The sequence below is a fragment of the Panthera tigris genome, chromosome D1, assembly GCF_018350195.1.
Source record: "Panthera tigris isolate Pti1 chromosome D1, P.tigris_Pti1_mat1.1, whole genome shotgun sequence".
Lineage (NCBI taxonomy): Eukaryota > Metazoa > Chordata > Mammalia > Carnivora > Felidae > Panthera > Panthera tigris.
In genome coordinates, this window is record NC_056669.1 from 60,470,227 (window position 1) to 60,486,090 (window position 15,864).

At 38.0% G+C, this 15,864-nt stretch overlaps 2 protein-coding genes across 2 annotated transcripts; one reads left to right on the plus strand and one right to left on the minus strand.

Annotated features, from left to right (window-relative positions):
• The first annotated feature begins 6,398 nt into the window (after nucleotides 1-6,398).
• Nucleotides 6,399-7,340, plus strand: LOC102965525 (olfactory receptor 52E1-like). The gene has a single exon (XM_007089400.1). The coding sequence runs from the start codon at nucleotides 6,399-6,401 to the stop codon at nucleotides 7,338-7,340; it is 942 nt and encodes a 313-aa protein (XP_007089462.1).
• Nucleotides 7,341-13,652: 6,312 nt separating this feature from the next.
• On the minus strand, nucleotides 13,653-14,627 carry LOC102965228 (olfactory receptor 52D1-like). Its single transcript, XM_042959609.1, has one exon. It carries the CDS (start codon nucleotides 14,601-14,603, stop codon nucleotides 13,653-13,655), a length of 951 nt encoding a protein of 316 aa, XP_042815543.1. The 5' UTR covers nucleotides 14,604-14,627.
• Nucleotides 14,628-15,864: the final 1,237 nt, after the last annotated feature.

Consider the following 15,864-nt stretch of genomic DNA (forward strand, 5'->3'; position numbering starts at 1 on the left):
GTGTTTTTAAGTAGTAACACCAAGATTTCAATATGTAATTAAGATACACACACACCACAACAAGAAAATAAAACACTATATAGGAAGTATAACATAAACAAATATTTCTTAAATTTCAAAAATTTCTTAATGTTATTAAGAAATAAAAAGAACCTCTGTGGTAGGCATAAAATGGCCCCCCAAAGATATTCATATCCTAGTCCCCCAAAACTGTGGGTAGTTTACCTTACAAAATAAAGATGAATTTAGACTGAAGATGGACTTAAAGCTAATGATCAGACCTTAAATCAGAAACATTATTCTAGATTATCTAGAGGGGTTCAAGGTAATCACAATGGTCCTTAAAAGTGGAAGTGAAAAGGCAGCAGAAGAGTTAGTGTCTAAGGATATGATGTGAGAAACACTTGACTATCTGCTGTAAGCAATGTTTGTGCCTCCCTCCAAATTCAGATGTTGAAATCTAATCCCCAATGTGATGGTATTTGAAGTCAAGAATTTTGAGAAGTTATTAGATCATGAAGATGGAGCCTAATTATAGAATGGAATGGAATGGAATGGAATGGAACCAATGTCTTTTGAAAAGAGACCCCAAACGTGAGGACACAACAAGAAGACAGCCATCTGTGAACCAGGAAACTTCTCACCACAGACTGAATCTTCCTGCACCTTGATCTTGGACTTCGGAGATTTATCTCCAAAATGGTAAATCCAGCCAATCTATGGTATTCTGTTATAGCAACCTGAATGGACTGACACCATCCATTGCCAGCCTTGAACACCGAAGAAGACAATCAAGGAATGTGGGAAGCTTCTAGAAGCTAGAAAAGTGAAGAAAAAGGTTTCACCTCTAAAGCTTCCAGAAAAGAATGCTACCCTGCTGACATCTTTTTTTTTTTTTATTTAAGTTTATTTATTTATTTTGGAAGAGACAGAAAGAGACTGAGTACAAGTGGTGGAGGAGCAGAGAGAGAGGGGCACAGAGGATCTGAAGCAAGCTTTGTGATGAGAGCAGACAGCCTGATGTGGGGCTCAAACTCACAATCTGTGAGATCTTCACTTAAGCCTTAGGCAGATGCTTAGCCGACTGAGCCACCCTGGCGCCCCTCCTGACATCTTGATTTTAGTCCAGTGACATATGTTTTGAATTTCTAACTTATAAAATTGTATGCTAATAAATTTGTGTTGTTTTAAGCAAATAAATTTGTGATAATTTATTATAGGAGCAGTAGGAAACAAATACAAGTTTCATAGAATTAATTCCTATATAGAATATTTGGGAGAAAAAGACACTTCAGTAGAGTTGATCTAATCAATATGGGTAAAACTCTGCACATAAGATTACTGAATATCATTTATGGTACATGCACACACAAAAACTGTTACATAAGGGCACCTGGGTGGCTCAGTTGGTTGAGTGACTGACTCTTGGTTTTGACTCAGGTCATCGCCTTGCAGTTTGTGGATTTGAGTCCTGTGTAGGGCTCCGTGCTGGTGGCATGGAGTCTGCTTGGGATTCTCTCTCTCTCTCTCTCTCTCTCTGCCTCTCCCCTGCTCATGCACACTACTCTCTCTCTTTCTTTCAAAATAAATGAATAAACTTAAAAAAAACCTGTTACATAATAGATCATAAAGCAATTATTAAATTATCACTAATGAACAGATGTAAGAAAATGCAAAAAATTGGATATATTGGAAGATTAATGTAGAATTGCCAAAGACATAGATGATGAATTTTAGAAGGAGGGAAATAATAAATGAAGAGGTAAAATATTTGAAAAAATGACTAATAATTTCAAAAATTAAAGAAACATAAAACATAAAACTTTGTGGGTCATATGGTATGTTGAACAGATTTTTTAAAAACTGCAATATTACGAATGAGAAGGCATAGACATACATTTTTGTATCAGCAAATTAAAAAAAAAGTTAACTATTGATTGAGCTGTTTTTTTTTTCTATTTCCATGTTTTTCTATATAAAACAAAACAAAGAGCAAGGAATTGAGTTGATTTAAACATGGCTCCTTAATTGTAATAGTAACCACGAGATCTCCTAACTGCTAGGCACTGTATGTGGATCTCCTTTGGTGTTTATCCTAATGGATCATGGCCCTCTGAAACTTAAGTGTGTGGAGGTCTGAGGGTTCTCAGTGTTGCCCACATCTTCGAGACCTGGATTCTGTGAAACTTGCATTTTTCTTGATGACACTGAACATGCTTCAGCTTCGGTGTCTTTGCATCTGCTGTCCCCTCAGCCGGCAATGCTTCACCCCAGACATCGCCCCACTTCCAATCCCACGTGGCTGGCTCCCTCATCCCCTAACCCTTACATAAACATCACGTTCTTGACAATGTTACTTAGAATGACTAAGTCTGACCATCAGCATCTCCCCCACTTCCCAGCTTTATGTTTCAACACAGCTCATATTGTCATCTATGTAATTATTCTGTTTCTTATCTTCCTGTTACTAGAGAAAAAGGTATTCTGTCTGTCCTGTTTACTGTATGGATAGTGCCTGAAATGGTACCTGACACATAGAAGATGATCAGTGCATAGTTGTTGAATTCATCAGTGAATGAACCTTGAAATGGTGTATCCACCTGAATGTCCAAGATCAGTCCCCATTACTCATGGAAAAGCCTTCTAGATGGAAGCTTGAACACTCAACTCTACCTCCCCTTCCCTTCTCTATTTCTGTCTCCTCATCAGTAAAATGGGGTGATAACTTCATATGATGTTAGGACTATAGGACACTAAAACTTGCTTGACAAATGTCCTCATTTTACAGGTTTCAAAATCAAGATTGAGAGAATAAGCCAACTTGTACAGGTTTTAAATAAGTAGTCAGTGGGGACTGATAAAATGACTAGCTTCTGCCCTCCAGATTTTCATATCTACTTTTCCTTACTGACAGGGAACGTCCACTGGAATGACATGATAGATTTCAGTTGTGATGCAAAACTGTATGCATTACTTCACTTCAGGGTCGTGAAATTATGCTAAATGTTGAACCATTATGATTCAATTTTAGTGCACTTCTTTACTTTTTAGCACTTCAGTTGTGATAAATATTGAGTCAATATGACAATTGCACAATAGTAAGAAGATATACCCAGATTTAATACAATCATTAGCTTATGTATATTTGGGGCCTGTATGAGCCATCTAAACCCCCTTTGAGGAATTCAGAATTAATATCCTAAGACCAGTTCCAGGAACCCTGCTGGAAAAAATGTTTACAGAGCTTACAAGGCCAAGATAATAACAATTATTGCCCTGGAAATATGCTAACCCTAAATTTGAGAGTCTGGGTCCAGAATCGGGACATGGGTCTATTGATGTCTGGTATATTCCACTAGGAAAGGAGTCAATACAGATCTCAGAGCTTTGTAGCCCACACTATCCCCAAGGAGTTCCAAGACATGCTAAGTTCTCACTCTAGAGGCTGTGGCAACCATATAAAAAATCCTCCCACCAAAGCAAATGGAGCTCAGAAGTATGCTAGGGGAGATTTGCTAACTTCTCCAGGAGTCCTTGCTGGTAAGCAATGCTTTAGAAGCATGGGTCCTTATCTGTGGCCAGCTGAGCACAAGGGAAAGAGGGATAGCTGATAGGATGGGGGAACAGGAAAACCTCCTGACTGAAGGGAGGGGATAAGGGAACTCTCTGTAAGAATGTGCTGGCGTAATCTCTTATATGCATGTGAGCAACCTCTGCTTTCATTTCTAATACCTCCTACACCATCTCTGTGTGCAGCTTCTTTATCTCTTGACACCTCTGCCATTCTTTCTGTGCATAGAGCTCTTCACTGACCTGCAGCCTAATGATTCACTAATGTACCAAGTTCTTTCTGTTCAAATTTTCTGTCTCATTCTCACTGTTATCGCTCCCTCAATCCTTTCTAGTCTAATTTAAAGGTTGGATAAATATCCCCATCCTGAGTCCATTTTTGACCCAGAGGGAGAACAATAATTGAATTTACCTTCGGCTATTCAGAAATTATCTCTCACAACTTACAACCTAGTAAAACACACCAAACCACTTGTTACTTTCTTCTAACTAAAGGCAGTACTGATCATTTTGGAATGGTTTGGCCTCCAAGTGTGTAATGCTAATGTCTGGGAAAATGTCTACGGATATGGTAATCAGATATACTCTATTATAAAGGCTGGAAACCCTACCAAAATATTTATAGGTGGATAAAGTGAAGATCAGGATTTAGTCTGCTGACTCCTGATGTATGGATTACCTGAAGGCCTGAGATATGTCAGAACCACTTCCACAAAAACTCTCTACTTTATCATGTTCTTATCAACAGGTTAACCAGTAACTGTAACTACACTTTCTTGATGACCCATCTTGAGTCATGCAAACTTGGCAAGAATCCTGCTATGTAGGCCTTTCAGCCTCATTTTAAGGGTGAAGAATCATGGACCCAATGAAGATAAGCAATTTTGCCAAATTCACATGGCATGCAGACCCTGGCTTCAGTTCCTAGTGTCCGATTCTAAACAGTATACCATTTCTCATACACTAAACTCTAAATTAGCTGAACCACAATCACAGAAGAGAGATCTGATTATAGGACTCTACTTCATCCTCTTCCCGAATCCCCTGGATTTTAATGCCATTCCTTGCCTATAGTCATCCCTGTTCAAATTAGGGATCGTTTTCTATATAGTTCTTCTCTCTTTCTTGAAATCCCTCTTCTATTTTCTCAATCTAGTAATTTGCTTGCCTTTGACTAATTAACTGTCTCGTTCCTGTACCTGTGAGCAAACCGTTTCTAGGATTTCTTAAGCAATTTGTCCAAGACCCAAGCTGCAATGCACCCTTGCAACACACACACACACACACACACACACACACACACACACTTCCATCCCCATAAGTACTGTTCTAATACAGTCAATCTGGCTAATGTCGCCTGTTCCTGCTTGGCACAGTACTTAGGAGTCTCACAGAACACTGAGCAGAGGAACAATGGAAAGGTCCAATTCTATCTATAAGGGAGTGGAGTACATCAAAGGTGATCTATAACAATAATACATTTTACCTTAGACCTCTGAGTTCTTCCAAACTTCTCATGTTAATAACAAGATAGCCTCCTGGTGGTATGGATTAGATCTACTTTCCTGATGGTGGTAATTTCCTTAAATTAATAATTTTTATTTCTACTGAGCACTTCTAAGTTCAGACCTTCTCTGTGTGTGTGTAGATCGATCGATGTATCATCTATCTGTCTATCTATCTATCATCTATCATCTATCTATAGAAGAGCAAGCAAGAGCTCCTAATCACAATGTACTTAAAATTATTAAGGTGTATATATTGTGACAACTTATATAGTAAGAGAAATGATGAATTTAGCTTCGAAGAGTGGTTTATATAAATTAACTCACTTTACCTGATGATTATGGATATTTTATAAACCTGAACATAAATGTTTATGTTTCCATGTATAAATCTGCATTTCTTTCTGAACAGGCATCAGCAGGAGGGCACTTAAAGGGCAAGGGTTTGCCTATCATCAGGACAGAAATGAAGAAGAATATGTATGTTCCATTCTCAGCAGACCCACCCAGATTAAGAGGTTTATCCTAAAATGAAGTTCTGTGTGGCTTCATTTTGAAACCTCAAGGCACCTGATACTGCACCAGCAAGAAGGGAGAGATCAGAAGATGACTATGGCATGAAAAATGTTTGGGATACTTAGTGAGAAGCCTACATAGATCCAAATTTGTCTTACAAAGTTCTGGTTTGCTACATTTACAGTTCCTTTGAAGAGTGCATTATATAAGTTCAGCTCAGAAATGTTGTACATGTGGAATCATAATGGCTGTCATTATGTTTATGTTATGTCCCTACCTTGTACATAACATATGTAGTCATAAATCAAATAATTTTTCTATAAAGTAATGATAAATAAATTTAAGAAAAATGTTTTGTGCACCTAAGTATCAGGGGAACACCTTTATCTTAATAATTATTTTATTAATTTAAATGGTTGATTTGTATAACTGTTTCAACCACTAAAACTTTAACTTTCATTAAAAAAGGAACCTTCTCTAATTCATTTTTTTTTCTAGTTCATCTTTTGTAATCAGTCTTAGCACAGAGCTTGACACATATATACTAGATACTCAGTCAATTTTGGTTGAGTAAAAATATTTAATTCAATTGAATGGATATGATGAAGTACACTGAAATCAAGTGCCTTCATTTTACCATTCAATTTTGTATGCTTTTGAGTATATGATGCAGTGATATGGGTAGATACAATAAATGTTTCACTGGTTTCCCCACTTTCTCTGTGCACTAAGCAAGGATGAGACCTACTCAGTGAATGAGAGGTACTTGATTTATAATATATTTCACTATAAATTTATCCCAGAAAGATGGCCTCACTTAATAACACCCTATTTCATCCATATTCTTTCTTCCTTCTGGGGATCCCTGGGCTGGAACACATGCATATCTGGATGGGTCTCCCTTTCTTTGCTGTGTACCTGATAGCTGTTCTTGGCAATATCAGCATCCTTTCTGTGATTGAGACTGAGAGCACCCTCCACCAGCCCATGTTCTACTTCCTGGCCATTCTGTCATCTATCGACCTGGGCCTGTCCACATCCACGATCCCCAAGATGCTTGGAATCTTCTGGTTCAGCCTGAGAGAAATCTCCTTTGAGGGATGTCTCATTCAGATGCTCTTCATCCATCTATTCACTGGCATGGAGTCGGCTGTGCTCGTGGCCATGGCCTATGATCGCTATGTGGCCATCTGTAACCCTCTTCGGTACACACTGGTGCTGACAAACAAGGTGGTATTCATCATTGCATTGATAATTCTACTGAGGCCTTTGTCTTTTGCCATACCCTTTGTTCCACTCATCCTACGGTTACCATTTTGTGGGCACCAACTTATCCCTCACACTTATTGTGAGCACATGGGCATTGCCCGCCTGTCCTGTGCCAGCATCAGGATCAACACCATCTATGGCTTATATGCCATCTCTAACCTGGTGTTTGACATCATAGCCATTGTCATTTCTTATGCCCAGATCCTTCATGCTGTCTTTCGACTGCCTTCCCATGATGCTCGGCTCAAAGCGCTCAGCACCTGTGGCTCTCACGTGTGTGTCATGTTGGCTTTCTACACCCCTGCGTTTTTTTCATTTATGACCCACAGGTTTGGCCGGAATATACCACGTTATGTTCACATCCTTCTGGCTAATTTCTATGTAGTCATTCCACCGGCTCTCAACCCTGTAATCTATGGTGTCAGAACTAAACAGATTAGAGAACAGATGCTGAAGGTATTTTCCAAGAAAAAACCATAATTCTTGTAAATAATCTATTTAAGAAGGGAGCAGCACTAATTCTCTATGTTCAGAACATAAAGAGAACATTTGAAAGTTACACTGGCCTATCTTAGGGGAGTCCTGCCACCCTCCTTCTCAAACCCAGAAATGGAAAGTTAGGCCCATGTCTAACACATGAGTAAAAGTGTTTTATCATTTTCCATTGTTTGGAAATCATTCAGATTCCTCATGTGGAAGAAAACGAACTCTTTGTTCTGTTTCCATTATGATCGAACATATTGCATTCCACACTTGGCATCATTTTAAAGCAAAACCAACCCTCCAAAAAGGAAATACCACACAAATAATAAAAACACCCATAAATTCCTTCATATCCTAATTTAAACAAAAATAGTTCATCACCCTTACTAGTGCTGGTCCCCAAAATAATAGATGCTCAAACACTTCCCATATGGCTGGACTCCCTATCAAAAAGCATGGGTTACTCTTGCCTCTACCATGTTAATGTCAGAAGATGTGAAATTGATCCTGTGAATACCATAATCATGTAAGAAAACTGGCTATTTTCTACCAGGAATAGAATTGCAAAAAGTTGGTAGTCTTTTGGTTTTAAATTGTACCGTTTACTTGATGGATGAATACTTATAAAATCTGGCTTATTGATACTTCTTTTCAAACAACTCTTTTTCAAAAAGTACTGTCTCTGTGTCTTTTGCCACTTCATGGAGGAGTTTCCCTCTTAAGGAAAGCAGGAGGTTTTAGTGATGTTCCAAGTCCAGTATTAGCCAAGTGAGTACGTGTGTGTGTGTGTGTGTGTGTGTGTGTGTGTTTCAAACATGGGAATTCTTGTTCCATATGCTACCTCTCAGTGTTCTCTAGTTCTAGGTGATATTATTGGCATTATTTGTGTGAAGGATTCAGAGAAATTATGTTTGCAAATCCTGGCCAATAAAACTAAATTTTTACCTATATTTTTATTGTGGGATTTCTCAACATTTTTAATTTGAAATTTGAATTTTGAAAATTCATTTTCAAATTCATTCATTTGAAATTTTAGGGTGATATTGGCTTCAGAATGTTCCTTTGACCAACCTATGACGCTAATATTCTGTAGCACGCACTTTAGAAAAAAAAATCCTACTTATTTTTATTATAATATAAAAAATGACATCATAAACTCTTAGTGGGAATTTATATTAATTAGCATCACATCCTTGGGATCCCACCCAACTTGGGATTCTTTGAAACAATCAGTTATGCTGTAAAATTATAGGCACAAGCAGCTTTTCCTGCAATCCTGTTGTGACACTGAGCTCATCCCCTATCTATTTATTCTGCTTATGAAATGGATTTTAATGATATGGCCTCAATTATACCTTGAGTGATTTGGTCAGCACTCATTCCATTTAGATGTTTTGGCTAATTTGTGGAGAATTGTATTTAACCTTTCAATGACTAAATTCACCAATGTAGTCACCTGGCCCTGGAGTTTTCTGTGTTAGAAGGTTGCTAACTCCGGATTCAACTTACTTGATAGGTAAACAACTATTCAAGTAATTCATTTATTCATGTCTTTGCTTTGAATGTCCTCAGTAAACGTATCACATTCCTCTAACTTTACCCTTGTTCAGGGTGTGGGCTGATGAATTGGGTTTGCCTGATGTCCAACCCACTATCAGTATTAGATCTTCCCTTTGTTGCTGTGCTACAAATCACGCCATTCTTCATGTCCTCTACATTCCCTCAGGAGCAGAGCACTGTTACTTATTACTCGAACCCTGCTAGCCTACTAGTGAGAGCCGGAAGATACAGCATGACCAACTGGGCTGCTATGTCCCTGGGTCTTGAAAGTAAAGCCTCTCAGTCATCCTTCCCCTTCCCTAGAAGTGTCCTACAGTTTCTGGGGAACAGGCCTCACCCTGGGCTACAAAGTTCGTTTCTGCTTTTTTGTCTCAGCAGCAATGGGTCTCTGCTGTCCTCTTCCTCCAGGGTAAATGCTTTTGCTCCTTAGGGGAGAGAAACTGGATGAGGGGTCATTCTTACGTTCAGGTGGCTGCTATTTGCCTTTTGCCTCCATTGGGTCTGTTCTATGATGAAGGCCTTCTCTGGTCTCTAGTCCTGCACTCAGGCTTTCTAATGAGTACCTGGTCTAAGTCTAGGGAGAAAAAAACCCGAAAAGGGTGTGAAGTCCCTTTTGTGTCATATACACAAGACTCCCAGACACTTTGTATTCTCACACAGGTTCATATTCAGCTGTGAATAATTTGGTTTAAAATTTTAACAGATTTTTTGTAGAATGGCTTATATAGTATCTAGCACCTGGTGAGCACAGAATCATGTTCCATCTCTCTTGGAGTTGCCAACCTTTCCTTATATTTTGGGTTAGTTAGTTGCTCTGTGATTTCAACTTTCTGACAGGTCCAAGAAAATTATGAGTTTTTTAAATTATTTTTTTAACGCTTATTTAATTTTGAGAAAGAGAGGTAGAGGGCAAGCAGGGGAGGGACAGAGAAAGAGGGAGACACAGAATCTGAAGCAGGGTCCAGGCTCAAAACTGTCAGCACAGAGCCGGATGCGGGGCTTGAACTCACAAACCATGAGATCATGACCTGAACCAGAGTTGGACACTTAACCAACTGAGCTACCTACCCAGGCACCCCAAAAATTGTGAGTTTTTTGATTATCCAGTAATATTTTTCTTTGTCAAAAGGTTTTGAATAACATTCTGTCCAAGTTTTTATATTCTAGGTAAAGAGTATAAATCTGGGTAGGAATTTTAAATCATGTTGTATCCTCTGAGTAGAACAGCTATGTGTTGATTCTCTGCTTCCTACAACTGTGACATGGACTGTGGATCACTGAATTATAAATATACAGAATGACTGAGGAAAATTAAATGGGATTTTACTTATGGGATACACCATAGACATTTTGAATCTAGTAATTTTAGAGTGGGCCTAAGCAATATGTATTTTTAAGAGTCTTCAAGCCTAAATTTTGAAAACTATCATTCTAGAAACTTGAAACTTGGTTAATAAACAAATTGGTTGATTGTTAGATGAAGAACATGGGATAAACTCTAGGAAGTGAAATGACTGAAAGAATTGGCTTTCAAAACTCAAAACTGGACACCACTCTTAACACTCCCTCCCCTCACTCCCCACACCACACTCTACCTACCTGACTTGACCTAATCCACAGGGAACTTAGTTTAGTTGCCTATCTGATGTTCCTGATGTCTTTATCTTCTGGAACTGTTTTTGACTTTCTAAACTCCATGGCCTTGGATGACTACTTATCTGTCTTCTACATCTATCATCGCACTTGTCACATTGCTATATCAGAGTGTAATGTGACTAAATGCAGTGTAGTGGCTGAGAATGTAAACTTGGTGTCAGACTTCCTAGGTTCAAATCCTGTCTCCCTTTTTAACCATCTGTAACTATGAGAAAGCCAAATATTTCTCCATTTCTCCATTTTCTTATATTGTGAAGTGAGGATATTAAGGCTACAAATCTTTTTTAGTTTGCACAAGAATTTAATGGATTAATATATGTAAAGAATTCAGGAGTGGTTATGAGAATGTACACACTATATAAGTGTTACATGTTATTATACTAAAAGTAAGTGTTTGCATGTCTGAATCAACTTTATCAGACTGCTGGAACAAAATGTTTCTAGCCTACTCTGGATGTTAATGTATCGTAAAGTCCATCTTTTTTTATTTTATATATACCCTTATTCACTATGTGCTAGGCAGAAGCTGTAGACTTGAAAATTTGGTGGGAGTAAACTCAATAAGTTTTATTAAGACCTCTCTCTCCATGCCCTCCTACCTCCCAACACACACACTTCCTGGTAGTGAGACTTTCTAAGGCAGTCATATGTTCTCTGGTGTTCCTCCATATAGTAAGTATAACTGTTCTGATTCAGAATATATGCCTAACTCTGGGGTTTAGTTAGAATGTTCACTGGCTCTTTTTAAAATTTTTAAAAATGTTTTTATTTATTTATTTTCAGAGACAGAGACAGAGAATCTGAGCAGGGGAAGGGCAGAGAGAGAGGGAGAGAGAGGATCTTAAGCAGGTTCCACACTGTCAGTGCAGACATCCATGCAAGGCTTGAATTCATGAACCTTGAGGTCATGACCTGAGCCTAAACCAAGATTCATATGCTCAGCTGACTGAGCCACCCAGGCACTCTATAGAATGTTCACTGACTCTTGAACCAAACTAGGTCCTTCAAAATAGACTAGGTCCTTCATAACTAAGAAAGCTGGTATTTTGAACTCACATTAGCCACACCTTTCTTCAGTCTCAGTATTTTCAGGAATCATATGGAGAAGAAAGGCTATATTGATCATGTGTACCTCTGAGACTCTGAAACTGATTACAAACCTTGCCTTACTCATTTCTATATCTTTGGTGAATTGTGATGAACAAGTAAACATTAGCTAAATGGAATGAAACTGAATGTGGTTATGGAGAATGAATTGAGCAGTAGCAACAATTTTGATATCTCAGCCTGTGAGAGACTATGTTCCTAGGAGTCCCACGCATTGATTTGGCTGTATATGGATTCATTGTGACATTATAAGAAAATTATGGCTTTGGAGCTAGACAAACTTCAAATCCTAGCTCCTCTAAACTAGCCCGTTGAATACAAGTTTGTTGAGTTACTTATCATGATAATTCTAAAAAATATCAGGGTTAAGTAATATATATATATATATATATATATATATATATATATACAAGTTTGTTGAGTTACTTATCATGATAATTCTAAAAAATATCAGGGTTAAGTAATTATATATATATATATATATATATAAAACTTATAATAAACAGCTTATATATATATATATATATATATATATATAACTTACAATAAACAGCTTATTTAAGTAAATGCTTAACAAATGTTGATTTGCCTCACATTTTAGCTTGAAGGGTGAGGTACTTGACTAAAATATTTTCCCTGTGGTCAACTAATGTCTCTGTGTCTCAATGCACAGGTCAATTTTTTTAATCACTTTTTTTTGTGTCTATTTTTTGAGAAAGAGAGAGAGCAAAGCAGGGAGGGGCAGAGAGAGAGAGAGTGAGAAAGAAACCTCGACCAGGCTCTGCGTTTTCAGCTCAAAGCCAGATGTGGGGCTCAAACTCATGAACTGTGAGATCATGATCTGAGTCAAAATCAAGAGTTGGACGCCTAACTCACTGAGCCACCCAGCTGCTCCAGGTGTGGGTCAGTTTTAGCTGCATGTAAAATCACCTACAGAACTTTAAAACATGAATGCCTAAATGCTACCCCAACACTAATTTTTCTTCCCTAAAGTTTCATTTAAACAGAATCATGCAGTATGTGATCTTTTGTCACTTAGCATATTGCCCATGAGATTTATCCATGTGAAACTACAAAACACCAAAGCAATAGCATTTAATGACAGAAAAAAAAAATTACAGAAAAGATAATTACCTACAAATTAATGACAATCTGGCCAACAATGTTTTCTCAAAGTAATAATAGATTCTAAAAGACTGTAGGATAATGACATCAAAAAGCTAAGGAAACGTAGTAACTGGAGAATGGAACTGTATCATTCAAGAAGAACTAAAGAAAACTGTAGATGAACACAGAACACAGAAGTTAGCACCAAGAAACTCTCACTAAGTGGTGAGGTATATACTTGAGAAAGAAGGACATAAGTCAAAAAGGAATGATTGGGGCAAAAAAAATGGGGGGGGGCGGGGAGGATGGAATTTTTAAACCTGGTAGTAAGTCTTAGGTGATAAACCAAAGATATGTGATTATGCATCATGTTAATTTTAAATTTCTTATTTTTAGCCACAGATGATTCTAGTTTTATGTTTTTTTAGGAAATAATACTTTAATATTTTGGTAAAGAGGCATACTCAGTGATATGTTTGCCTGTAGGTAATGATTGTTACAACATAAAATGTATCTTTGGAAGAATTACTTCCCACAGAAAAGTCCTAGCCCTCTGACCATTAAAAGAGGATCTTTCTAAAGAAATAACACATTCTGGGGCTCCTGGGTGGCTCAGTCGGTAAGCGTCAGACTTCAGCTTGGGTCATGATCTCGTGGTTTGTGAGTTTGAGCCCCACGTAGGGCTCTGTGCTGACAGCTCAGAGCCTGGAACCTGCTTCGGATTCTGTGTCTCCCTCTGTCTCTGCTCCTCCCCCACTCACACTCTGTCTCTCTCTCTCAAAAATAAATAAACATTAAACAATTAAAAAAAAAGAAATCACACATTCTAAGATAGATAATATAACATTTGTTCATATATTACTCATCAACACAAAAGACTTATTTCACAGGCTTTGAAAAAGTGAAAAATTTAAGAAACCTGTCCCGTATCTTCTTGGTCCTTACCCCGTAGATAATAGGGTTCACCATGGGTGGGACCAGAAGATAGATGTTGGCCACAAATATGTGGACATGGGGAGCCACATGGTGCCCAAACCTGTGGGTAAGGAAAGAGAAGAAGGCTGGAGTATAAGACACTAAGATGACACAGATATGGGAGCCACAGGTACCCAAGGTCTTGAATCGGGCATCCTTGGATGGGAGGTGGAAGACAGTGTGCAGTATGAGAACATAAGAACAAATGATCAATATGAAGTCCAGGCCACCAGTAAGGAAGGCAACAATGAGGCTGTAGGCTCTACGGATTCTTGTCTCAGCACAGGCAATCTTGATGAGGGCCATGAACTCACAGTAGGTGTGGGAAATGATATTGGTTCTGCAGTAGGGAAGCCAACGTAGCAGGAAGGGGTGAGGACTGAGAAGTGCTGTGCCCCGGAGTACTATAGCTAGACCCATCCCCCCAATTACAGCGTGTGTCAGAATACCTGAATGTCTTAATGGGTTACAAATGGCTACATAACGGTCAAAAGCCATGGCCAGGAAGAAGCCAGATTCCATGGTAGAGCAAGAGTGAATCAGGAACACTTGAGTGAGGCAGGCTTCAAAGCGAATCTCTCCATCATGGAACCAGAAAAGGCTAAGAAGTTTTGGTACAGCTGTAGTACACACAACCAGATCAGCCACAGCCAGCATGCAGAGGAAGAGGTACATTGGCTCATGGAGGCTGGGGTCTGTCTTAATGATAAACAGAAAAGAGCAGTTTCCCAGGAGGGCCAAAAGGTATACCACACAAAAGGGGATGGAGATCCAGATGTGGGCAGCCTCCAACCCAGGAATGCCAATGAGGATGAAGGTTGATGGATGGACATCAGTCTTATTGTATGCTGACATAACAAGTGCCTGATGTTTTAGCTTTCTCTTGGTGTATTTTCCTCTACAACAACAACAAAAAAATAATAGCTTGCAAATTTGGAAACCTTTGATGAGCTAAGTAAACCAAAATGCAGGGAATTGCAGGTCATGAAATAATTCCAATGTCTGTAAATATTTATGAATTATTTCATCATCGTATCTGATTATCAGATATTATTTCACAGTTGTAATTACAATGTGGCTGATCTATGGATGCTATATGAGGGAAAATATCTAGGCACCAAAAATTGGAGCTTAATGTGTGAAAATCCAAAATCTTTTACACACTGAGAAGAAAGTAATATGTAAAAAGTAATATGCTAAAAAATATTTAAGAGTCCCAGGTATATTGCGATAAGTGATTCAGTACTTACATATAACACCCATATTATACTGTGTGCTAACTAACTGGAATTTAAATAAAAACATAAAAAAATAAAAATAAGTTTAGATGCTTAGTGGAATTTCTGTATGATTAATTCATCAAAAACACACTGTATGTAATGGCTCCTTCAACTAACTTCTTCTTTCATTACGATACATGTATTTGTAAATGTATATGTAGAATCATGTGGGGAAAAATGTGTAAGAGTCATGGGTTTGGAGGACTTAGAAACAGTTGTAAGACACAGGTTAGAAAGGCAGGAGGGATGATAGGAAGTTTTAAATAGAAAATATACCTTTTCTTTTAGATTTTAGTCATATTAGTTCATGCCAAGATGCCAAGTGATAGTGTATAGCTTTGAGAAGGGAACACCAAAATTTGGGAGGATGTGTGACTTTCTTTGGAAGGACCAGGAGGAAGTTCATTCACACTGACATGGAACTCATTCAGCATGATGGCCAGAGTGGGGCTGATAACAATGTGTCAGGAAATGAATTTGATTTTTTAACCAACAGAATTTCAGGAATGATGAAAATAAGCATTAGTGAGGTTTGGGCTAAAGAGCGATCGTTATGCCCAATTGATTGGAGAAAATTGAACCTGCTCTTAGTGGAAAATTGTATAGTGATCATTCTTATTAAAAACAAAGTTTTGGACAGACCAATTTAACTACGTGCCATCTCAGGGGACAATGTTCATATATACATGTGGAAGTATATACAGTAATTTTCATTGTAAAAGTTCCTGTAAAAGAATAAATATTGAAACATTCAAAATGCCCATCAGTAAAGTAATACTGAACTTAAAAATCTGTGGTATATTTATATTTTAGAATACTCAGAAGCACTTAGAATA